General features: G+C 38.4%; 2 protein-coding genes across 2 annotated transcripts; both read right to left on the reverse strand.

Annotated features, from left to right (window-relative positions):
- Positions 1–19: 19 nt before the first annotated feature.
- On the reverse strand, positions 20–18045 carry LOC110116192 (ribonuclease H2 subunit C). The gene is made up of 4 exons (XM_020849681.2): positions 17728–18045; positions 17567–17659; positions 17307–17488; positions 20–563 (listed from the first exon to the last, which is right to left on the reverse strand). The coding sequence occupies exons 1-4, from the start codon at positions 17906–17908 to the stop codon at positions 504–506; spliced, it is 516 nt and encodes a 171-aa protein (XP_020705340.1). The 5' UTR covers positions 17909–18045; the 3' UTR covers positions 20–503.
- A 3632-nt stretch (positions 18046–21677) lies between these two features.
- Positions 21678–23479, reverse strand: LOC110116182 (berberine bridge enzyme-like 23). The gene has a single exon (XM_020849669.2). The coding sequence runs from the start codon at positions 23466–23468 to the stop codon at positions 21855–21857; it is 1614 nt and encodes a 537-aa protein (XP_020705328.1). The 5' UTR covers positions 23469–23479; the 3' UTR covers positions 21678–21854.
- Between the last annotated feature and the right edge of the window lie 2206 nt (positions 23480–25685).

Consider the following 25685-nt stretch of genomic DNA (forward strand, 5'->3'; position numbering starts at 1 on the left):
TAAGACTCAAGATGAACGGAAAGAAAAAAAACGTTCTGAAAGTGAATATCATAGCAGAAAAAGGTCAAGGAGAAAACTAGAGATTCCAAATTTTGATATTTCAATTTTTTATCTCTCGACCATAGCCCTGGGCACCCATACCCACACCCACCCAATTACTCACCCATAGGGGTGAGTACTCTACATAGGGGGATAAATAGATTCATATATCTAATCACCGTATATCTTATATTACTGCAATCCTCACTACGTAGTGTGCAACACTTAACTATGCTGCGACTACAGTAAATTCTTATATGCGGCTTGAAAGTTTGCAATCAGAGCAAAGGACAACAAGCCTTAAGGTCATCAGTCCGTGGCAGACTGCCTTCAAAGACCATTAAAAGTGAGTAGGTATAGGTGGGTACGGCATCCCAAAAGTCACTATGGGTGGGCGTGGGTGAGCAAAGTCCGTCCGAGTAAAGCATGGGTACCCAACCAGGACGACATGTAGGTCTTTGCTCTCAACGATCTGGAACAGTAGAAACTGAAGCCAACTCTTCTTCTGAGATAGGTTTATTCAGCTGCATTCAGAGAAACATAGCAGCAACATTAGTGCAGGAAAATGTTACAGAAGCCTATAATGATACACTTTTTCATGTCATATAAGTGGAAAACAATTAGCCATCACACAAGTTCAAGTTCGCAAACACAACCTCATTGCAAATTTTGAAGTAAAGCTGAAGATCAAGCCCCTCCCAAGCCCGTACATTCATAAGGGCTTCATAGATCAAGTGTATCATCTTTTTTTACTATTTAAACTTTAAGGCATTCAACTACATAATTCTCTAAATCCCAACTCATCAGAAAATTATAAAAAAGTTGTGCATTTCTATTCAGTTGGATGCAACATAAAACATGATAGCCTACATATATAAACGGAGCATCGTCATCATCAGTAACCTTATCCTACCTTATTATGGTGGGCTTTGTCTCCTCAATTCACTCTTACTAGATACAATAAAAATTAGACGTTACTTCAACTTGGTGTAAGCTTTTTACACAACTATGCATGTTACCTTGGCTATCACTATTCCTTTTTAATCGTGTTACATTGATTATATTTGCTAAACTTATTAGTTCATCTTCTACACCATACATGTTCAAAACACTAAAACAATTAAGTACTATAATATCTTCAAAAAATACTATTCTCGTTATCTCTCAATTATAATAATTTCTCATCCTATTCATTTGGATTTATCACATTCGTGCTACAAAGGATAAGAGGACACATTATAAACCCCTAATAGTGTGGTTGAACTAAATTTAGCATTTAACACGTTCAACACATAAGGCAAATGCAACTTCCTGCGACTTAAAGAAATCTTGATATAATGGTGTGGGCTCCGAAAATTTGGCCCCGGCCTCCGCCCGCTACTTTTGTGCTTTTTCTTGTGCGAGAGAGTTTTAACGAATTAGGTTCCGGGGTAAATTTTGGAAGGCAGATGGGTTTGTAGATAAGACACTACCCAAAGATTTTGCCCTAATTTTTTTGTGAGGACTTTATGATCTAAGTTCTAGTTTCCTATAGGCGCAAGCCCCTATAATTAATTACCCCTCCCGATAACGAGAGAGAACTTTCGATTAAGGCTAGTCGCCAGAAATTTGTGGGCTCCGAAAATTCGGCCCGTACTGTTTTGCTTTTCTTTCGGCGAGGGAGTTTTAACGAACTAAGTTCCGGGGTAAATTTTGGAAGACAGATGGGTTTGTAGATAAGACACTACCCAGAGATTTCGCCCTAGTTTTGCGAGGACTTTATGATCTGAGTTCTGGTTTCCTATAGGCGCAAACCCCTATAGTTAATTACCCCTCCCGATAACGAGAGAGAACTTTCGATTTAAGGCTAGTCGTCAATCAGATACGTAGAGTATACAAGTTATCTAACATATAGTAGCAGTAATGAGTTTGGAATTTGGAAATGGTTGAGAATTTGAAAAGTTTGATATTTAAAAGTAGAAATTTCACCATCTAGCACTTAGAGCGGATGGTGGGGGAATGGATGATGGGCCCGATAAAGATCCTATGGTTTCGTCGTCCCGGGCAATTGTGATCCCTGGTCTACTTTGTCGGCAGCCATGGGTTGCTTCGTCCAAGGGTACCTTGTAGACCTGGGATGAATATTTGCCTAAGGGGATAAATTTGAATCCACTTTAGCTAATAGAGGGCTTTGTGCCCTATCGATCATATCCTATTAATTCATATCTCAAGGATTTGATGTCACTAATGAGCGTATTAGCTTTGGCAATAACCGGTATTTCGTGGTGCCATTTGACCGCAAAATCACTCGGTTTAGAGGGCCCCGGATCATAACCATTTATCCTGTTGTGCCATTTAGCGCCAAAACCATCGGTCAGATGACACGTACCACGTCCTTACTGGTATGAGATTATTTGATAATGAATCATAGTGATATTTTCGACTAGACATTAGCTCTATGTGAGCTGAAGTAAATTTTAATTTGTCCAGCCCGACAAACTGTTGCGGAGGGTGGATGGATTTAGCATTAAGTGTTAATGGATTTATTTCAATTTTAAATATTTTGGATTTTGAGAATTCTGGAATTTTGGATTTTTGGAGTTTATGGAGTTTTGAATTTTTGTGGGTAGTTGGGTGGAGCTTGGAAGACATTTGAAAGTATTTGTGAACCCCTCCGATTGAGATTTTCGTTCAACATGGCCATCATCGGGGTGTTTGGTTATTTTCATTTATTTAAATTTAGCAACCCTATCAACTTGCCGACAGGGGATCGGGTTTCGTAGGTATTGATGCCTTTATTAGTGAATTCTCTTGATTGTAAACCTTGAAGGACTAACACGAATGTATTAAAACAAATACATCGATCGCGACAACCGTGTATTTGTTTGAAGATTCGAACCCTGTCGACTCCTATTGATCTGTATAGAAGGATCGGGTTCGAACTTGAATTCACTTATCGACCTGCGCAGCATCCCTAAATGTCATGTGTGTACCAATAACACGCTCGCCGGGGCCCATGTGGGTATTTGGGGGCATTTTATAATTAAACCATATCGGCTCCTTTTTACCTGCTTAGAAGGATCGGGTTTAAACTTGTTGATCCGCTTAGCATCTCTAGATGTCACATGTGTACCAATAACACGCTCGCCAGGGCCATGCGGGTGGTGATTGCGTTTACTCCTTGTGTACCTATGTGCATACAATCTACGATGCATGTGCATGGGTATTCTTGGAATATTTGTGAAACGTCTTCTGTCCGCTTGTATGAATGTTGCTAATCCGGTGGCGTGGCATTGTAGTCTTGTGGACTCCTTCTGTCTGCTAGTATGAGTGTTGCAGATCCGATGGCGTGGCATTGTAGTCTTGTGGACGCCTTCTGTCTGCTCATAAGAGTGTTGCAGATCCGGTGGCGTGGCATTATACTTTAGTCATTTGCCCGTTTCATACATGTAGACTGTCATGCACTACTTTTATGATTTATGCAGGTAGATTGTAATGCACTAACTAATTTCCTGCTTTACGTCATAGAAGCTTGCACTTGTTGTATTATTCATGCATTTTGTTGTGGTCTTTGGTCTTTTCAGTACATCCGCCACTGTTACAAGTAGACAGATAGATGTATTCCTTCACAGACTGAAATTGACTTCAGGATGCTGCATTTATTGAAATCTTTCTGCATCTACCCATAACTAGCATATTGCACATATATGCATTCATGGAAGGATTGTATGTATTACAAATCTTCTATCATTGTTTGCATGCAGATCAGTTGTTACTCTACAAGGTATTTTAAGTCATGGTCTTGTAACCACAATATATCCTTCAACATCTTCTTATTATTTGTAAGCACATCGCACTTGTAAGTCCTTTATCTTCAAAGGTTATTTATTCGAATGATTTAAACAATTATTTGAAATTTGTTTGTATGCATGAGATTTAGATGGATCACCCTCTTTGATTAGCATTTGCAATTCTTTCGTTATTATATCTTCTTGGAAATGAATTGTTGTTGATAAGAGATATGACATTGCATTCCTTATAGCTTCTTTGATGTCGCTTGTAGTATGTTGTGTGTACTTCTACATTTATAATAAACAAAATGAGCAACACTTATTATTGATTTCCCTATAGCAACTTGTAGGAGTTCTCATGTGTTGTAGATCCTTGTCCTTGCAAATATTCACATCGCATGAATATCCACAAGCATGGGAGATTCATCATACATGCATCATATCCCCGTCATCATCTGTATGCAAGCCGATTAACGATCTATTATATTCACTAGTATTTTCATTAAAAGCTCCTTTGCATGTAGAGGGAGTACTTGTGTGCCTTATCGTTTGATGTGTCTGCTTGCAAATATGTCGTCGCATCTTCCATACATTATTCATAAGCATATTATTGCACTTACTTCACCCTCCTTGTATACATATCTATAAGGCGGCAATCCACATTATCTAAGGGACTTTGTATGTTTACTTATGCAATTGGCACAAGTATTACAACCAATCATCATTGTTCCAAAGCTCTCATATTGATGGCTTTGCAACCAAGCCATACATCTTTCAATTTTTCTTTTTGTATACTCACCAACATCTCCATTACAATTGAGATGATGATTGCAATTTTTCATTGTCCAAAAATTGCATGTTAAAGCATATGATCAATTTATACATAAATCTTTGATTTTATCATTTACATAATTCATGATTTAAAAAAAAAAATTATACTTTAATCCAAGTTAGATTTAAAGTCAATTATTCAATGCTCATTTGAGTCCAATCTTCAAAACTCAAATTATTGTATTTAGTTCACTTGATGTTTAAGTAAATATTCGAATAAAGTCAAAGCCCAAGTTCAAGTCCGAGTTCAAGTTTAAATGCATGTCCCTTGTTGTCCTTTGAGTTCGTTCAAGCTCAAATATCAGTTCCATAAGTTCAATCAAGTTCATTTGATGTTCAATCAAGTCCCAAATTTAGTTGTATGTTCATCCGAAATTTCGACATCCTCCCGGTGTCTCCCCAGTTTAGGAAAAACTACATAAAACAGGGCCTCCCGCCACGCTAGAGAAAAGCGTGTACGGTAGGTGCCCTCGGACAAGGACATCGCAGCCATCAAATTCTTAATCTCACCACGATAGAAAAAGGCGTGTATGGGTCTTTAGTACTTGTTGCAAGAAAAACACAGTCATTTCCCCACGAGCGGGTACTTATGAATATCCCGGTCTAGCCGTAGGCATCGCACCGGGTTCCCATCCCACCGCATTAGAGAAAAGCGTGTATGGGCGATTTTCCAGCTCGACACAAATGCCAAAAAAGAAATTTTAGATGATTGCCCGCCTCGTCGTAGGCACCGCACCGGGTTCCCTTCCCACCACGCAAAAAAAGAACGTGTATGAGCGGTTTGTCGGTGCGTCGCGAACGACGAAATGAGTATATGAGTTGAAAATTCATACCTTCGCGATGGTTGGCGACGACGGTGAGATGCACAAAAACCATTCTTTTTTTTTCTTTTTTTTTCTTTTTGCATCTTCCCCAAATGCTAATAAGAAAAGCAAATAATATAAACTCAACTAATCACAAATCATGCTAACATAATTAATGTATAACATCAATTCATATCAGCTATAATACTAAGAAACAAGTATAGGAATTTGTACCCCTTTGTCTACTTTCTCAGCTTTTTTTTTTAATTTTAAATATGGGATAGTTTCATGTGCAGGAAAGGTGTGGTGAGGGAATAAAAAAAAGTAAATGGGATTTGATGGCTATGTAATGAGCTACACTAGTGAGGGAAATGAAACTATTAAACTATTATAAAGTTGCTGAAATGAATCCTATGGGCTACAGGATATGGAGAAGGCCATTACAAATAAAATAAAATAAAAGTTTTTTCATGTGAATGTGAACAAAGACTGATTTCATGTGCATGGAGGTAGAGATTTGTCTTTTGTGCAGAATAGAAGACATTTGTATATAGAGTATCAAGTGAATGTTTGAAATCTCTTGTGTTGGAATAAAGCGCAGATTCCAACTGATATATGCCACAAATTAAACAAAAATAAAAAAGAAAGCAGCTATAAAAGCAAAAGACTGTTGATATCACGTGTTAAAGACAAGGAAAGCAAAGGGAAACAGAGGTTGTCACGACCTTTGCTGTATAATAGAAAGAAGAAAGCCTTGGATCTTTGCTTAGCGAACTTTGACTCTTTCACCCAGTGTAGATCCTTGTGCGGGTGGTGGAGGAAGGCAAGCTTGCTGTCCACAAGCTGAAGGATCAGCCAAAATATCATTTGGAAGCCTTGGCGTAGAATGAAATTGGAACTCAGAGGGGAAGACCGGCTGTGGTGGACTGATGTTGGCTCGTAGACGGCTGAAGTTCGGCCCTGAGTAGTTCGGACAAAGCAGGAGAAATTTGGGTGAGGTTCTTTGACCTACTGTCTTGTAGCGTTTCACTGAGAGAAGAGGATTTGGAGGTTGACAAACGTAAGGGAGGGCGATATCTTCAGGAAGGAATTCACTTGGGTTGAAGAACTAGAATTGGAGAGCTATGGGTTATGAAGGTAACGAAGAAGCAGTTCAATGAATGAACTCATCTTCATTTTAACGAGGATAGCTTGCATTTAGCGAGACGAGCAATGTCCGACAGAGTCTAAGATTATTTTAGCGGGATTCAAGGAATTTTGACGGGGTTCAGAGCAGGATTTCAGGATTTAGACGCCAAGTCCAGCAGGAAATCAGGAGATTTATGCATGATTCACTCAGATGATACGAGGTAAGACTTTAATGCGATTTTAAACTTGTTTTGACTTTTTTTTTATAAATTAAAAATAATTCAATATCATTAATATTATTATTAATTCCGAACTATAGTCATGTGCTAAATTCAAAAAGAGATGCCTTGATTTGCGTGTATTTTTGCCTTGGGATGCGTTTCGAATTTGTCGAATAGAGACATTAGACAAATTGATAGTGCATTTAGGGTATTGCCGATATCCCGATCGCAACGACGTAGTCCAATTTGCGATCGGACGTCATTTTGTTATCGACGAGGCTAATTTTTCTCGTAACGCGTGCATTTGCATCATATTTGGATCGCCTTTGAAATTTGCGACACCACATCAAACGATCTAATTTGATTAAATAAAATGTAGACTCTTAATTCCGACGATATTCCGGACGCAACGGCGCCATCCGTTTTGCAATCGGACGTCATTTCATCACTGACGAGGCTAATTTCCCTCGTAACACGTGCCTTTGCATTATATTTGGATCGCCTTTGAAATTTGTGACACCACATCAAACGATCCAATTTGATCAAATAAAATGTAGACTCTTAATGCCGACGACATTCCAGATGCAACGGCACCATCCGTTTTGTAATCGGACGTCATTTCGTCACCAACGATGCTAATTTCCCTCATAATGCGTGCCTTCGCATCATATTTGAATCTCCTCGAGATTTTTCATATTTTCAAGGTTGTAGATTCCTGATTTGCCAAGTCCATTCATATTCTTTAGCTCCCAACTCTATACCCACTTGCATCTCATAGTGATCCCGATTAGGACATTGATCAAAAGAGAGAAGTGAATGCAAATGTCTGAACTTTTCAATCCTCCATAATATATTAAGCTCGATTGGTGCAGCAAATCATATCTTGAAGTATGAAAGACCCCTTCTTTTAATTACCGACTCGTTAAAGAAAGATTTTTTTTTAAAAACATCAAAATAACTCCTAATATTGTCCATGGTCTTTCCTTGAAACAAAAAAAAGCTGGATGATATGCAGTGCAATCTACATTCGGGTTGAGTCATCTTTATCAAATGTATGCTCTTTAGGATGATTGTATGGGTCAACAAATGATTCAGTATCAGGGAGCACATTTCCTATAACTCGAGTCTGATGTCTGAATGGGAGCAAGAGGCCGGATCCAACACGCCCAAATATGGCCGGATCGCTGGCAGTTATGTCTACTCAACACGCCATAAGAAAGGCCATAGTAGAGGGACTCGGTTTTAGCAACTAGAGGACAGTGAGCTACTAAATCCTAGCTCTCCTAATCTGATGAACTCAAGTGACTCAGATTAAAGTCTCGTCAAGTGGTTAAGGATCAAGATACTATCCACATTTGGTATTATCAACCGAATCCAAAACCTATAAATCTTTCGTCAAGTCCTCCGCACAAAGCATGGGACAGAAAGAGCCAAAATATTTGAAATTTGAGCTAAAGCTAATTGCTACTAATTCCAACTAATGGCTAAAGTGGCATTACTCACAACTACCCTTAAAGACAGTGAGCATTTTAAATATTTATTTGGATCGACATCGCGCTGCGTGCCGAGATCTCAAAATAAATATTTAAAATCCCTTGTGGTACTAACAACACAAGTTTAAAACTCAAGCTCAGAGTACAACTCCAGCACAAAGCTTGGCACATCTCAGAGCAAAAAAAAAACACTAAAAAACAAAAAAAATCCTTCATATATGTATATAATAATCATCATGAGATACAAGTATACTGAGACTCAAGAAACTACATGAGTACAGATAGCTCAGAGTACAAGAAAAGAGGGAGACAGGTCAAGAGATACGAGACTTTAGATCCTCTAACTGCCCAACTAACTCTGATAAGGACTGGAACTCTGTCCATGCACTGTGAAACTCCTCCTCTGCCTGTACTAACGCGGTCTCGGCGACCAACATCACCTGGTGCAGAGTCTGGTGGTGCTGCTCCTCCCTCCTAGTGAGACGATCGCGCTGGCTGCGCCTCAACTCTACATCAGTCTTTTTGGACATCACCTCCTTGATGTCCCTCCAGAGATCCCTCACACGAGCTGTCAACTATGTTATCTCAGCACCCATCTTCGAAGAACTCTCGCAGTGTCGCCTTAATGCCTCTGCACTCCAGTCAAACTGGTCATGGGCGACATCAGCTGTCGCCCGTCATCTGGAGACCCTCTGCTCTAGCTCTGGGAGTGTAGTACCGGGTCGTAAGGTAGTAAAAGACCACAATCGTCTGACGTAAGCCTCTGCCTCGCAACAAAGCATCTCCCAACCAAGTAGCTTAGAGCTATCCATCACGAGACTGGCAAGAAAGCTGAGGGATTGGTCGGCACAAGAGGTGAACCTATCCCAAGACTCTAGAGACCCCGGATCAATGCTGCAGATCAGATCCCGTAAAATTTCTCTAGCGTAGTTGCACCAGTTAGCGTTCCTAGAATCTGAGACTAAAGGAACGTGGCAGAGAATCTTTGAAGTATAGTCACATCCCTCAGGCACTGCACAAAGGATTATAAACAATTAATACGGAGAGAAATATTAACACCCATACAACCACCCCTGACAGCATAAATTTGATAAAGAAGACTCAACCCGAATGTCGATTGCACTGCATATCATCCTGCTTTTTTTTAGTTTTCAAGGAAAGACCATGGACAATATTAGGAGTTATTTTGATGTTTTCAAAAAAAAATCTTTCTTTGACAAGTCAGTAATAAAAAGAAGGGGTCTTTCATACTTCAATATATGATTTGCTACACGAATCGAGCTTGATATATTATGAAGGATTGAAAAGTTCAGACATTTGCATTCACTTCCCTCTTTTGATCAATGTTCTAACAGAATCAATACGAGATGCAAGTGGGAATAGAGTTGGGAGCTAAAGAATATGAATGAGCTTTGCAAATCAGGAATCTACAACCTTGAAAATATGAAAAATCTCGAGGAGATTCAAATATGATGCGAATGCACGCATTACGAGGAAAATTAGCCTCGTCGTTGATGAAATGACATCCGATTGCAAAACGGACGACGCCGTTGAGTCCGGAACATCGTTGGCATTAAGAGTCTACATTTTATTTGATCAAATTGGATCGTTTGATGTGGTGTCGTAAATTTTAAAGGCGAGCCAAATATGATGCAAAGGCACGCGTTACGAGGGAAATTTGCCTCGTCGATGACGAAATAACGTCTGATTGCAAAATGGATGGCACCGTTGCGTTCGGAACATCATTGGCATTAAGAGTCTACATTTTATTTGATCAAATTGAATTGTTCGATGTGGTGTCGCAAATTTCAAAGGCGGTCCAACTATGATGCAAAGCACGCGTTACGAGGGAAATTAGCCTCGTCGGTGACAAAATGACGTTCGATCGTAAAATGGACTATGTCGTTGCAACCGGGATATCAACAATACCTTAAATGCACTATCAATCTGTCTAATGTCTCTATTCGAAAAAATTGACACGCATTCCGAGGCAAAAAATACATGCAAATCAAGGCATCTCTTTTCGAATTTAGCACATGATTATAGCTCGGAATTGATAATAATATTAATGATATTGAATTATTATTAATTTCTAAAAGAAAAAGTCAAAACAAGTTTAAAATTGCATTAAAGTCTTACCTGTATCCTCTGAGTGTATCATGCATAAATCTCCTGATTTCCTGTTGGACTTGGCGTCTAAATCCCAAAATTCTGCTCTGAACCCCATCAAAATTCCTTGAATCCCACTGAAATAATCTTGGACTCTGATGGACGTCGCTCGTCTCGCTAAATGCAAGATATCCTCGTTAAAATGAAGAGGAGCTCATTCATTCAATTGCTTCTTCGTTACCTTCATAACCCATAGCTCTCCAATTCTCGTTCTTCAACCCAAGTGAATTCCTTCCTGAAGAGATCGCCCTCCCTCACGTTCTTTAACCTCCAAATCCTCTTCTCTCAATGAAACGCTACAAGACAATAGGTCAAAGAACCTCACCCAGATTTCTCCTGCTTTGTCCGAACTACTCAGGGCCGAACTTCAGCCGTCTACGAGCCAACACCAGTCCACCACAGCCGGTCTTCCCCTCTGAGTCCCGATTTGATTCCACGCCAAGGCTTCCAAACGATATTTTGGCTGATCCTTCAGCTCGTGGATAGCAAGCTTGCCTTCCTCCCCCACCTGCACAAGGATCTACACTGGGTGAAAGAGTCGAAGTTAGCTAAGCAAAGATTCAAGGCTTTCTTCTTTCTATTAAACAGCAAAGGTTGCGACAGCCTCTATTTCCCTTTGCTTTTCTTGTCTTTAACACGTGATAGCAACAGTCTTTTGCTTTTATTGCTGCTTACTTTTTTATTTTTAGCATATATCAGTGGGAATCTTCGCTTTATTCCAACACTAGAGATTTCAAACATTCACTTAATACTTCATATGCAAATGTCCTCTACTCTGCACAAAAGACAAATCTCTACCTCCATCCACATGAAATCAATATTTGTTCACATTCACATGAAAAAACTTTTATTTTATTTTATTTGCAATGACCTTCTCCATATCCTGCAGCCCATAGAATTTATTTCAGCAACTTTGTAATAGTTTAATAGTTTCATTTCCCTCACTAGTGCAGCTTATTACATAGCTGTCAAATCTCATTTACTTTTCTTTATTTAAATCATGCTAACATAATTAATGTATAACATTAATTCATATCAGCTATAATACTAAGCAAAAATAATAGGAATCTGTACCCCTTTGTCTATTTTCTCAGCTTTTTTTATTTTAAATATGAGGTAGTTTCATGTGCAGGAAAGGTGTGGTGATGAAATAAAGAAAAGTAAATGAGATTTGACAGCTATGTAATCAGCTGCACTAGTGAGGGAAATGAAACTATTAAACTATTACAAAGTTGCTGAAATGAATTCTATGGGCTGCAGGATATGGAGAAGGCCATTGCAAATAAAATAAAATAAAAGTTTTTTCATGTGAATGTGAACAAAGACTGATATCATGTGCATGGAAGTAGAGATTTGTCTTTTTTGTGCAGAGTAGAGGACATTTGTATATGGAGTATCAAGTGAATGTTTGAAATCTCTTGTGTTGGAATAAAGCGCAGATTCCAACTGATATATGCCAAAAATTAAAAAAGAGAATAAAAAAGAAAGCAGCAATAAAAACAAAAGACTGTTGATATCACGTGTTAAAGACAAGGAAAGCAAAGGGAAACAGAGGCTGTCGCGACCTTTGCTGTATAATAGAAAGAAGAAAGCCTTGGATCTTAGCTTAGCGAACTTCGACTCTTTCACCCAGTGTAGATCCTTGTGCGGGTCGGGGAGGAAGGCAAGCTTGCTGTCAACGAGCTGAAGGATTAGCCAAAATATCGTTTGAAAGCCTTGGCGTGGAATCAAATCGGGACTCAGAGGGGAAGACCGACTGTGGTGGACTGGTGTTGGCTCGTAGACGACTGAAGTTCGGCCCTGAGTAGTTCGGACAAAGCAGGAGAAATCTGGGAGAGGTTCTTTGACCTACTGTCTTGTAGCGTTTCACTGAGAGAAGAGGATTTGGAGGTTGACAAACGTGAGGGAGGGCGATCTCTTCAGGAAGGAATTCACTTGGGTGGAAGAACGAGAATTGGAGAGCTATGGGTTATGAAGGTAATGAAGAAGCAGTTGAATGAATGAGCTCCTCTTCATTTTAACGAGAATAGCTTGCATTTAGCGAGACGAGCGTCATCCGTCAGACTCCAAAATTATTTCAGCGGGATTCAAGGAATTTTGACGGGGTTCAGAGCAGGATTTCAGGATTTAGACGCCAAGTCCAACAAGAAATCAAGAGATCTATGCATGATTCACTCAGATGATACGAGGTAAGACTTTAATGTGATTTTAAATTTGTTTTGACTTTTTTTTTTATAAATTAATACTAATTCAATATCATTAATATTATTAGCAATTTCGAGATATAGTCATGTGTTAAATTCAAAAAGAGATGCCTTGATTTGCGTGTATTTTTGCCTTGGGATGCGTGTCGAATTTGCCGAATAGAGACATTAGACAAATTGATAGTGCATTTAGGGTATTGCCGATATCCCGATCGCAACGACGTAGTCCATTTTGTGATCGGATTTAATTTTATCACCGACGAGGCTAATTTCTCTCGTAACGCGTGCCTTTGCATCATATTTGGATCACCTTTGAAATTTGCGACACCACATCAAACGATCCAATTTGCTCAAATAAAATATAGACTCTTAATTCCAACGACGTTCCAGACGCAACAGCGCCATCCGTTTTGCAATCAAACATCATTTCGTCATCGACTAATTTCCCTCGTAATGCATGCCTTTGCATCATATTTGGATCGTCTTTGAAATTTGTGACACCACATCAAACAATCCAATTTGATCAAATAAAATGTAGACTCTTAATGCCGACAACGTTCCGGATGCAACAGCGCCATCCGTTTTGTAATCGGACATAATTTCATCACCAACGAGGCTAATTTCCCTCGTAATGCGTGCCTTCACATCATATTTGAATCTCCTAGAAATTTTTCATATTTTAAAGGTTGTGGATTCTTGATGTGCAAAGCCCATTCATATTCTTTAACTCCCAACTCTATACCCACTTGCATCTCATAGTGATCCCGATTAGGACATTGATCAAAAGAGGGAAGTGAATGCAAATGTCTGAACTTTCCAATCCTCCATAATATATTAAGCTCGATTGATGTAGCAAATCATATCTTGAAGCATGAAAGACCCCTTCTTTTTATTACCGACTCGTCAAAGAAAGATTTTTTTTTGAAAACATCAAAATAACTCTTAATATTGTCCATGGTCTTTCCTTGAAAACCAAAAAAAGCTGGATGATATGCAGTGCAATCTACATTCGGGTTGAGTCATCATTATGAGGAAAATTAGCCTCGTCGATGATGAAATGACATCCGATTGCAAAACGGATGGCACCGTTATGTCCGGAACGTCGTCGGCATTAAGAATCTACATTTTATTTGATCAAATTGGATTGTTCGATGTGGTGTCACAAATTTCAAAGGCGATCCAAATATGATGCAGAGCACGCGTTACGAGAGAAATTAGCCTCGTTGGTGACAAAATGACGTCTGATCGCAAAACGGACTACGCCGTTGCGACCGGGATATCGGCAATATCCTAAATGCACTATCAATTTGTCTAATGTCTCTATTCGGCAAATTCGACATGCATCCCAAGGCAAAAATACACACAAATCAAGGAATCTCTTTTTGAATTTAACACATGATTATAGCTCGGAATTGATAATAATATTAATGATATTGAATTATTATTAATTTATAAAAAAGGATTCAAAACAAGTTTAAAATTGCATTAAAGTCTTACCCGTATCCTCTAAGTGAATCCTGCGTAAATCTCTTGATTTCCTGCTGGACTTGGCGTCTAAATCCCGAAATTCCGCTCTTAACCACATCAAAATTCCTTGAATCCCGCTGAAATAATATTGGACTTTGATGGACGTCGCTCGTCTCGCTAAATGCAAGATATCCTCGCTAAAATGAAGATGAGCTTATTCATTCAACTGCTTCTTCGTTACCTTCATAACCCATAGCTCTCCAATTCCCGTTCTTCCACCCAAGTGAATTCCTTCCTGAAGAGATCGCCCTCCCTCACGTTCGTCAACCTCCAAATCCTCTTCTCTCAGTGAAACGCTACAAGACAGTAGGTCAAAGAACCTCACCCAGATTTCTCATGCTTTGTCCGAACTACTCAGGGCCGAACTTCAGCCGTCTACGAGCCAACACCAGTCCACCACAGTCGGTCTCCCCCTCTGAGTCCCGATTTGATTCCACGGCAAGGCTTCCAAACGATATTTTGGCTGATCCTTCAGCTCGTGGACAGCAAGCTTGCCTTCCTCCCCCACCCGCACAAGGATCTACACTGGGTGAAAGAGTCGAAGTTAGCTAAGCAAAGATTCAAGGCTTTCTTCTTTCTATTATACAGCAAAGGTCGCGACAGCCTGTGTTTCCCTTTGCTTTTCTTGTCTTTAACACGTTATAGCAACAGTCTTTTGCTTTTATTGCTGCTTACTTTTTTATTTTTGGCATATATCAATGGGAATCTTCGCTTTATTCCAACACCAGAGATTTCAAACATTCACTTGATACTCCATATACAAATGTCCTCTACTCTGCACAAAAGACAAATCTCTACCTCCATCCACATGAAATCAATCTTTGTTCACATTCACATGAAAAAACTTTTATTTTATTTTATTTGCAATGGCATTCTCCATATCCTGCAGCCCATTGGATTCATTTCAGCAACTTTGTAATAGTTTAATAGTTTCATTTCCCTCACTAGTGCAGCTCAATACATAGCTGTCAAATCCCATTTACTTTTCTTTATTCCCTCACCACACCTTTCCTGCACATGAAACTACCTCATATTTAAAATAAAAAAAAAAGCTGAGAAAGTAGACAAAGGGGTACAGATTCCTATTCTTTTTGCTTAGTATTATAGCTGATATGAATTAATGTTATTATATATATATATATATATATAGTGTGTGTGTGTGTGTGTGTGTGAGAGAGGTAAAAAAAAAATGCAAACAAAAAAGATGCAAAAAAAAAGAAAGCAAAAAAAAAAGTTTAAAAAAAAAGGAGAAAACCAAAAAAAGAATGATTTTTGTGCATCTCACGGTCGTCGCCAACCATCGCGAAGGTATGAATTTTCATCTCAAATTCTCATTTAGCCGTTCGCGGCGCACCGGCAAACCGCCCATACACGCTTTTCTCTAGCATGGTGGGAAGGGAACTCGGTGCAATCATTTAAAATCTCTTTTTTGACGTTTTTGTTGAGCCGGAAAACCGCCCATACACGCTTTTCTCTAGCGTGGTGGGATGGGAACCTGGTACGACGCCTACGGCAAGACAGAAGTACTGATTGCAACGACGTTGTCCATTTGGCATTCGAAGGTCATTTGACCCCTTAAGTGATGCATTTCGTCAATGAGCGCATTGCCTAAATCATCGTTTTTCGCCTCTTTTTGCATGGTTTTATGTGTAGGGGTCAACAAATGGTTTGGGTGCTCGAGCGAATTGAGTATTGTTGCGAGCTAGAATATTCATAGAGGTAAAGTGAGTAAACTTTTCGTCTTAGCGATGCACGGATATTCAATACATAAACAAAGAGAGAGAGAGAGCAGTAAAACACCCAATTTTTTACGTTAAAAATTCGAGAATGGAAAAACAACGGGGCCTCGCCCATGTGAAAAGATTCTACTAAATTTGATTGATTATAAAGGTTGACCCATCCCTTGACTTAGAAACGGTCGAATTACAGTAGTTTGGAGAGTTTGGCAAAGGTCCGATGACAGTCGGGTGGAAGTTTGATGGTTCTTGCTTGACCTCACTTCACTGCCACTGACCTCCTCTCCTCATTCTCCCTCTCTCTCTCTCTCTCACACATGCTCTCTATCTTTATTCCTTATTATCTCTCTACCTCTCTCTTTCTTTATCTTCTTTTTTCTCTCTCTGTCTCACTCTCACTCTCATTTTTTCTCTCAAAAGGTCTGGAGGCTTACATTTCGACTTATTGATAGAAAATACCTCGGTACTCAAATGAAAAGAAATTCCACCATATCCAAAACAAAAATATTATTTGCGCTATTAACTATATTATATTATTTAGAATTCAATCAATTCATATAGTAATAAATAGAAGAAAAAACAAACAATAAAAAACATAGTAATAAACTCCTAATAAATTACTAATATGTTGTCAACAAAATAAAAAATAAATTACTAATAAATGTTTAATAATTTTGCTAACAAAATTTTTTTTTTGTTAAAAAATAAAATAAAATTTGCTAGCAAACTTAATGGCATTGGCTAAACTAATCCTAACAAAATAGATTGAACAGATATGAAATAACTCAAATACCTATGACAATATAAAGTCAAAATTTATGCTTGCATCAACACTTCCAAGTTGAAATAGTGAAAACATGCTTTTGTTGTAGGATTAATCCTAGCATATTGTTGGTTTTATCATTTATTGATGGTTGAAGAAAGGGCATTTCCTCCATGCACATATTGTTGACAATAGGAAAAATGAATTACTAAACCTAACGAACAACAAAATTGGCCGTGAAAACTTCAAGAAAATAACTTTTTTGCATTGCTTCAAACTAATTCCAACATCGAGAAGTTGCCATACAATGAGAATCCAAATGGATACCAGAAATAGCGTATCAATCCAGCAAAAGCTGAAGAAAAAATGTAGGCAAGGAGACATCCAAGCACAATCTTCCTATATGTGATGCCTTGCAAAACCTAAGATCCCAAACGCAAGTTTTCCTCTTGGTTAAAGCGACTGAGACGCCTTCAAATTCATCAAGAAGGGTGTAAAAGGATGTACATTTGAATCATCAGGGTCGTCCCCAATCACTAATATATAAGTGCCCAATGTGACAAGCCCCTCTTGAAAATTGTATGATGAACGCAAAAAAACAAAGGTATAGAGGTTAACTCACGGCATCAGAAACAGCAAACCAATGGAAGCTGCGCACAATTGGATCATGCTTTGAAGGGAGAATATCATGATTCCAGTAAGTTATGTTTTGAAACTCCGCACGAGAAGCCCAATTGTTTGCTTCACCCTCCGCAACCTCCGAACACCTCCCTTCCTTGATTTTCTTCTTCTCCAATACGTACCCTGTAAGTATATCAACATATTCCGTTCGTCAAGTAAAAGTTAAATTTCCAAGGACAAATGCAGAGTCCAAAAAAATACCTCGGTAACCATTGGGGATTGGAACAGTAACTCCATGGAGCTTCCTCCCCCTGAAGAATGCCTCCTCCACCGTCAAGCCATCAGCTACCATGTCTATGCCCGACCAAAGGGTTAGGGCGGAGAGGAAGAGTAAAGCCGTTAAGGCAAAGAATATGAATTACCCGACTTTCGCGGTTTGAAGTACTGGGACACGGGACAAGCACCGTCGTGCTTGATAACACAAGGGAGAAGGTGGACGCGATCTGTGAGATCAACAGAGGCAGATGCTTCGCGAGGGCCGAGAGCGATCTTTCCCTTTACCATGCCATCGATGCCGCCACTGCTTGCCCCCTCTCCATCCATGAATCGATCTGGAAAAACCCTACAAACCCTTCTATTACCCTTTCTACTGCTTTGCCCGTCTGATAGCGTTTGAAAAAAGTCCCGCCGGTCTTTTGAATGACCTTAAAATCTACATGGCCGGATCTCGATCAAATGCAAAATTAGGTGTCCATAAATTATTGAGTCGGACACGGGACTTATAGCCTTAGAGCTGCCTGACTCCAATAATAAAAATACGACTTATGGATTATTATATTACAAGGTAGCTTGCCCCCTCTCCATCCATGAATCGATCTGGAAAAACCCTACAAACCCTTCTATTACCCTTTCTACTGCTTTGCCCGTCTGATAGCGTTTGAAAAAAGTCCCGCCGGTCTTTTGAATGACTTTAAAATCTACATGGCCGGATCTCGATCAAATGCAAAATTAGGTGTCCATAAATTATTGAGTCGGACACGGGACTTAGAGCCTTGGCAAATTATTGCATCAGGTCATCGAACACGTTCGGTCCTCTCTGCTACAGTGACCTGCGCTTTACTTTAGACGAACGGATCCTCTCTGTTCGGTGACCTGATGCAATAATTTGCCTAGAGCCTTAGAGCTGCCTGACTCCAATAATAAAAATACGACTTATGGATTAATATATTACAAGGTATTAAGATATATTAATATATATTGGTATATATTAGCTGAGTATTAATTAATACATAGTAATATAAATTAATACACAGTCGTGTATTGTTATGTATTTGTATACATTGATGTGTATGAGTTGTGTATTATTGTGTAATAACTAATACACATCTGATATATAGTTAATACACATCAATATATAGTAATACTTAGTAATACACTAGTTCACGTGTCATATTTTCATTGGAGTTAGGACATAGCTTTACATCTGATGTCTGCACATAATAATTTATCGTGGATAACATAGCCTGGGTGTAAACAATAGAAGTTTAATAGAGCGCTAAGTAGGGGTATAAACCAGCCTAACCGAGTTAAGGCTTCATTTCAGTCAAGGCTTTCTAAAATAATTTTTTACTATACAAATTTTAATTAAAAAAATTATTCTAAAATTTTATTTTAGAAGCAAAAAAAAAAAAAAAGCAATCTCAACAAAATCTTAGTCTTCAAGAAAACTGTATTAAAAATCAACAATAAAGTTATCCCAAATGAAATCTAAGTAATCTCTAATCAACTCCTAATATAAGAGAGAAAATGACTATGATTTAAATTATTATAAAATTTCTAAGATAAATAGTAATTAATTACTTGGTATAAGAAACTGATATAGTTTTTAAATAGCTTTAATAGTTTATATTTGGCTTTCTGAATTTAAATTATAATATATTATCAGCAATTTACTTTGATCTGGCATGGATCTCGAGGCAAATTTTGAACTAGAAATTTTCAAAATTAAATCTGTAATCATCTGAACTTCGATCTCAGCAAAACTTATAATTGAATTGAATGTTTCAAAAAATGAAAATGTCTTCAAAAATGAATCCAACGACCCCAAATTCAACTCAATCCGAGCCCAAATGGATCCAAATCAAATACTTGAAGTACCTTTGGAAAGTTCAAACCGTAAATTGGATGACCAAATGATTTCCAAACATGACATGCTTATAGTTGAATCGAGCGGCTCGACGGAACAAATCCAACGAGCCTAAGATCACTGAATTCTAATATTATTAAGAGAATGAAATAGCTAGTAAATGATCTACTATTAAAGGGATCAATATTAGTCTTCCATTCAAACCACTCCCAACATTATATTGATCTCTCTCCTATTTATTGGTCAAGTCACTCTTCGAAAATTATACATAGACCTCTCATTTGTAATGAAAGGGGACTCAAGCAAGAAAGAGAAGGAAGAGCTCTCTTCCCACTAGACTCCTCGACCAATGCTTGACCACCAATCGTCGTCGATGAACCTCCACCGATAGTGCTGGACCCCGCTTGGCCACTGATTATTGTCGGACTTCCATCTGATAGTGAATTGTCGCCGAACTGCAACCCCACCAAACCTACCATCATCGGATTCCAGTATGGACCTTTTTTGTTGTTAGATCTCAATCTGATTACCAACTGTTGTTATCTAATTGTGGACCGTTTGCCGGACATTTGAAGGTCTAAATGATACCGGAATTCGGCGATCTTGGGCTCGTTCAATTCTTTTAGTCGAGCCGCTCAATTCGATTATAAGCATGTCATGTTTGGAAACCATTTGGTAATCCAAATTGTGGTTTGAACCTTCTAATAGCGCTTCGGGTCTTCGATTCTGGCTCATTTGGGCTCAGATTGAGTTGAATTTGGTGTCATTGGTTTTGAATTTTCGGGACACTTAGTTCGACTATAAGTTTGCTAAAATCGGAGTCCAGATGATCCCGTATTTAATTTTTGAAGTTTCCAACTTGATTTTTGCCTCGAGATTCGTATCTGATCAAGATAATTTTTTGATGATGTATGAATGATATATGATTCTGAAATGATAATCTCAGTCATAATTGCATTGAGTATATATATAAGAAATTGGGGTATTTATCCGCTGCCACTCCAAATGGAGCATATGGCAGCGTAACTAATCCCTCAGTGGAATCTAACAAGGTCATCCACCCGCATCGGGCCCACACTTGTTTAGCTATTTACTTTTTGAGCATATGTTTAGCTTGTCTGATCACTTTATTAATAATAAGCATATTATTTTATTAATCAAGCATATTATTTTATTCACCAATATAGTTATAGGTTTCGTGTAATTTATTGTGCTATTTGCTCATTCGCCAATGGGCATCTATTACGGTATTACCTTTTTTAAACGGCATTGAACAAACTACAAAGCATTAAATTAGCTCCCGTCTTCCAACTACAAACTCTAAACGCCAACGCGGCAAACAAAATTGGTAAATTGATAGAATGCCTGACAAAACTTGCTGTAGAAGAACATCCTCATATCACCATATGTTTATATGAAAGTATTCATTTATTTGAGTTGTTATTTATCATAAACTATTTGTTAAAAAGAGTCATGCTGAGGTCATTTTCATAAAATTTTGATCATTGTTGCATCCTTGAATTTTCGCGGCAGTAAAGAAATATAAAGTTTAATATCATAGCTTTGTACGAAGAACTAGCACACAATCAGATAAAAGAGAGAGTGCAACATTCATAAGAGACACCAAAGTTTTTTACGTGGAAAACTCTTGAAAATGTGGAAAACCCACGGGGCATGACCCAATTTGAATGAATACGTACACTAGTATTTGCAATCAATTACAAATGAGGCCCTTTCTTGGGGGTAAGGCCTTGGTTTGATGTAGCATATATACATCATACATAGTGCATTACTTGATGTAAATTAGAAGAATCGGAATTGATATGTTCGTTTGATAGCAATGATAGGCAGGACCATAGTCAGCTAGTGACAGCGATCAGAAAGGCCGTTGTATGGCGACGAATGTCAAAAAGGCCGTAGTCGACGATTAAGTGGAAGTCTGGTGTCAATTAGTAGATGGGCAGAAGTCTGGCATCGATTGGTGTATGCTAACTCAATCAAATAAACTGAGGTGACCATAAATTCAAAATCACTTGGTCTATTTCAGCAACACGTGTATGCTAACTCAATCAAATAGCATTGATAAATGACAAACGACACACAACCATTCTAATATTGACCATTCATGAATAAGTAGGTCCAATTTAAGTAGATTAACTAGTTCATATCAATTAAAATTTATAGGATCCCTCCATATGTTCCACACGTCAAATTATTTAACTTGAATGAAGAAGCCTTTGGAATGCATACAAATATAAACACATTAAAGATTTTTTTTTGATGATTTTTTTACTGTTTCTTAAAATATTTTTTTAATACAAAATATATTTTTTTGATACGAAGAGAAAAATAGAACACAAATAAAAAGCTGAGGAGACATCATGGGGTACTGAAATATGTCGATTAATAAATCAATGGAGGAATGCTCTGTTCATTTCTAAAAAGATTGTTTGGATCTGTCTTAGATTTGACATACGCCAGCTTCTTAAAGTTGATTTTGTAATATTTTTTTCCCCAAGCTTCAGCGTTCTTGTAGCTTATCAACCCTTTATTGTTTCGTCCCAAGTCAAGATCCCTGAAGTTAAGGTAAGCAGCTCGAGGTTTCTTTGAAACAAATGGAGCCATGAAATTGTAAAACCCCCTCAACCACTCAGTATTCTTCCTTGCTGCAATCTCTCCAGCCTCCGTCCACGCCGCAACATATTGTACGAGGTACTTACTTCCATTTCTGTGAGGAAATGGAGTCTCAGTCTCTGCTATCTCTGCGACCTTTCCTCCCAATGGCTCAATTATCATCACAAGCAGCTCATCTTCTTTGAGAATATACTTCCACATCTTCTCCCAACTCTGCTCTACAATGGGCTCGGTTACTATATCAGACTTCACTTTAAAGGATATACTTAATAATGTCGGAGTTCTATCTAGCAAACTACTTAAAGACAGATTACTATTTATGTTCGGTACAGGATAGGTGGAGAAGACGAGTAGGGATTCAATCCAACTCATCTCTTTACAGTCCTTATCGGTCACCTGTAACTCAGGTAAGCTTTGCTTCATGATCGAAAGCAGCTCTGTCATCTCACCCAAAAACAATCCGTTAAAAGTGGTTTGCACAGTCTTACTCACCACCGTCAACGTTGCGCTGATGTACAGTCTCTTGTCGGCTCTATAAGCCACCTGCTGCCATTTCGCGATAGCTTTGGTGGTGCCCGGAGATAAAGTTGAAGTTTTTGAGAAAACTGTGACCTTTGGAGGGACTGGAACAAGTTTTATCTTATATGCGAGTATGACTCCAAAGCTCGCACCGCCTCCTCCTCTTAACGCCCAGAATAGATCCTCTCCCATTGATTCTCTTTCCAAGATCTTTCCATTGGCATTAATGATGCGAATGTTCACGACGTGGTCGGCGGCGATGCCATGCTCTCTCATGATGGTCCCAATGCCTCCGCCACTTATATGCCCGCCGACGCCGACTGTTGGACAAAATCCAGCAGGGAAGGCCAAAGTTCGGCTTTTTGATGCGATGGAAAAGTAAAGCTCGCCAAGCGTGGCGCCGGATTGCACCCAAACAGTGTTATCGGCATTAAATGAGATGGAGCGGAGATTGGAGAGGTCGAGTATGAAGAACGGGCTGAAGTTGGTTGAGTACGAGAGGCCTTCATAGTCGTGGCCGCCACTTCTGGTTAGGAGTTGGAATTTGAGGTGTTTAGAGCAGAGGACGGCGGCTTGGGCGTGAGATTCCTGTGATGGGGTGATGATGAGAATTGGTTTGGTGGAGCGGCTGTCGAAGATGATTCGGCGGCTTTGGGCCGAGGAGAGCAGAGTGGCGGTGAAGTTAGTGGATTTGGGCGTGAAGATGAGGGTGTCAGGAACGGAGTTTTTGAGGAGGCATTGTTGGAGGGAGTCGTCAGAGGGGATTGGAGAGGGGTGAACAGAGGTGCCGGAGATGGAGGGTGGGAGGAAGAGCAGAGAGAGTAAGAGAGGGAAGGAATAACAAATAACAGGTGGGAGATTCATTTTGCTGTCAAGAGGATTTAGCCAACTTGGCTTGTGATTAGGTTTGGAGGTTCTGGATACATTTATAGGGAATTTGCGGCAGCTTATGAGTTTGGTGAGAAATTTACGTTTGTGAATACATTTATAGGTTATAACTTATAAGTTAGGTGAAAATTTTAAGTTTTTGATATATTTTTAAATATCAATTTGAATAGTAAGATATATTATTTTAAGTCATTATTATTATTAAAAATTTGTAATGATATATTTCAATATGAATAATTTTAAATATGGCTAAATCCCCTATGAAATTAAATTTGAATATAATTAACATTGTTCTTGTTTCATGCTAGAAAATTATGTTAATAGAGTTGAAATTTTTATATCTTCGTTTTGAATAAAAAATAAGTATGTACGTATAAAAAAGTTATAGCAAGTTAAAATTAAATTTTACATGAAAAATTCATAACTAAAACAATTACATGACCTGACCCAGATGACTAATTCACCATATAACAAAAGATATATGAATCATTTTTTTTTTAGAATTGAAAAGGAAGAGTATTATTATTAGAACAAGCTAAAACTTTTCGGCTTACATGCATACACTTCATAAAAAAGAGCTAAAAATCATAGTTTTATACCTTAAGCTAGATCTTAACATTGATCCCAACAAGAAGACCCCAACATTGATCACCTTATCAATAATCATCCCCGTGCGCCACCCTCCTTCATCCGCTTCCTATGATGATCAGTAAATGATCTCAAACATTGAAGTTCCTTGGCAAAATGAGTCTCACAGACTATCATACCTTGAGCCAGATCTTCTTGGATACATGAGGAAAGCTGCAGTGAAAAACTTGAACGATATGTTGGAGATAACACCATCCCGAGATGAAGTAACATGCTTGACATGTTTACTAACTTCCCCACTTGTGACTTGCAAGGAAGAGTATTATTTTAGAACATTATTTTTTCTTTTGTAGGGATTACATAAAGTTGGTGCGCACAAATGGACGATCAAAATTCAACAAGAGAGTTAGATCTTGATAGGAATTTGAAGATGATGTTGACGATTATTGGTGGACGTCGTCGTCATTGGTGACAATGGTCAATGGTTGTCATTGATTGTCAACAGTGATAGCTATAAAATGTTAGAGAGCTCTTTAGTTCTCTTAATTTTTGGAACTCCCATATGTAGAGAATAAAACTATATTTATAGGCTTTTGGAAATAAACATTTTTTTATAAATTTAACTAAAATATAAAACAGTCTACATTGATTTCCTAAAGATTTAGAAGACACTTTTCTGTGATTTACCAATTTAAACAATTTATTTAAGAGCGGTAGGTTAAAGATATATAAAGAGCAAAATTTGTATTTTTATTTATTTATTTATGAACTATTGATTAATCCTAACATGTATTAGGTGTTTGCCGAAATAGAGTATGCCATGCGTATGACCATATGACTTTAAAAAAAAAAAAATTATTATGTATTTCATAATAGATGGCTTTAAGCTAAATAAATTGCTCAAAATTAGGGGTGTCAATATTTGACACTACACAAAAATCCGACTTGAATCCGAACTGAAAATTTCGGGTTAGACCCGACCCAATTTTGGAATGGGTCGGGTTCAGGTTGACCCGTAAACCCAAACTCAACCCGGGTTAACCTGGGAAAAATGAGTATGACTATTTGTGCCGCATCGCGCGAGCTCTCTGCCCACGTGTCAGTACCCGCATTGACCGCATCTGACTGCCCGCCTTGCCATCGCGTTGACTGCCCTCCTTGTTGAGTCAAGCCACTAACACCTCACCCAGCCTCCCGGCAACCCACACGGGTCGTCTAGGTTGAGAAATCCGACCCATATGCAAAAACGGTTCGAGTTCGGGTTGACTCAACTAATGTCAAATCAGTTCCGAGTTAGTCCCGAACCCGACCCATGATCCGATTTTGATAGCCATACTCAAAACAATACGGGAAACAAAAGTACATAGGATGATTTTTTTTTTACCCCCAAAGGGGATATTTTAACCAAAATGTGAAAATTTTATTTTAAAAAAAAAATTATATCAAAACATTAATATAATAAATTTCTCATCATATGGGCCTAATTGCTCTTAAATTTCTATCAAAATGAGTATAATTAATAGATGCAGCACTAGGGATTATATATATATATATATATACACATATTATACCTTCCCATATTATACGTTACCTAACATAAATGCT

Source organism: Dendrobium catenatum, unplaced genomic scaffold, assembly GCF_001605985.2.
Source record: "Dendrobium catenatum unplaced genomic scaffold, ASM160598v2 original_scaffold_235663, whole genome shotgun sequence".
In the NCBI taxonomy this organism is placed as follows: domain Eukaryota; kingdom Viridiplantae; phylum Streptophyta; class Magnoliopsida; order Asparagales; family Orchidaceae; genus Dendrobium; species Dendrobium catenatum.

Coding starts and splice junctions, on each gene's coding strand:
- LOC110116192 (XM_020849681.2), bottom strand. CDS start 17,908: ATGGATGGAGAGGGGGCAAGCAGTGGCGGCATCGATGGCATGGTAAAG. Junction 17,660..17,727: donor CTTCAAACCGCGAAAGTCGG/GTAATTCATATT, acceptor GGTCGGGCATAG/ACATGGTAGCTGATGGCTTG. Junction 17,489..17,566: donor AATCCCCAATGGTTACCGAG/GTATTTTTTTGG, acceptor ATATACTTACAG/GGTACGTATTGGAGAAGAAG.
- LOC110116182 (XM_020849669.2), bottom strand. CDS start 23,468: ATGAATCTCCCACCTGTTATTTGTTATTCCTTCCCTCTCTTACTCTCT.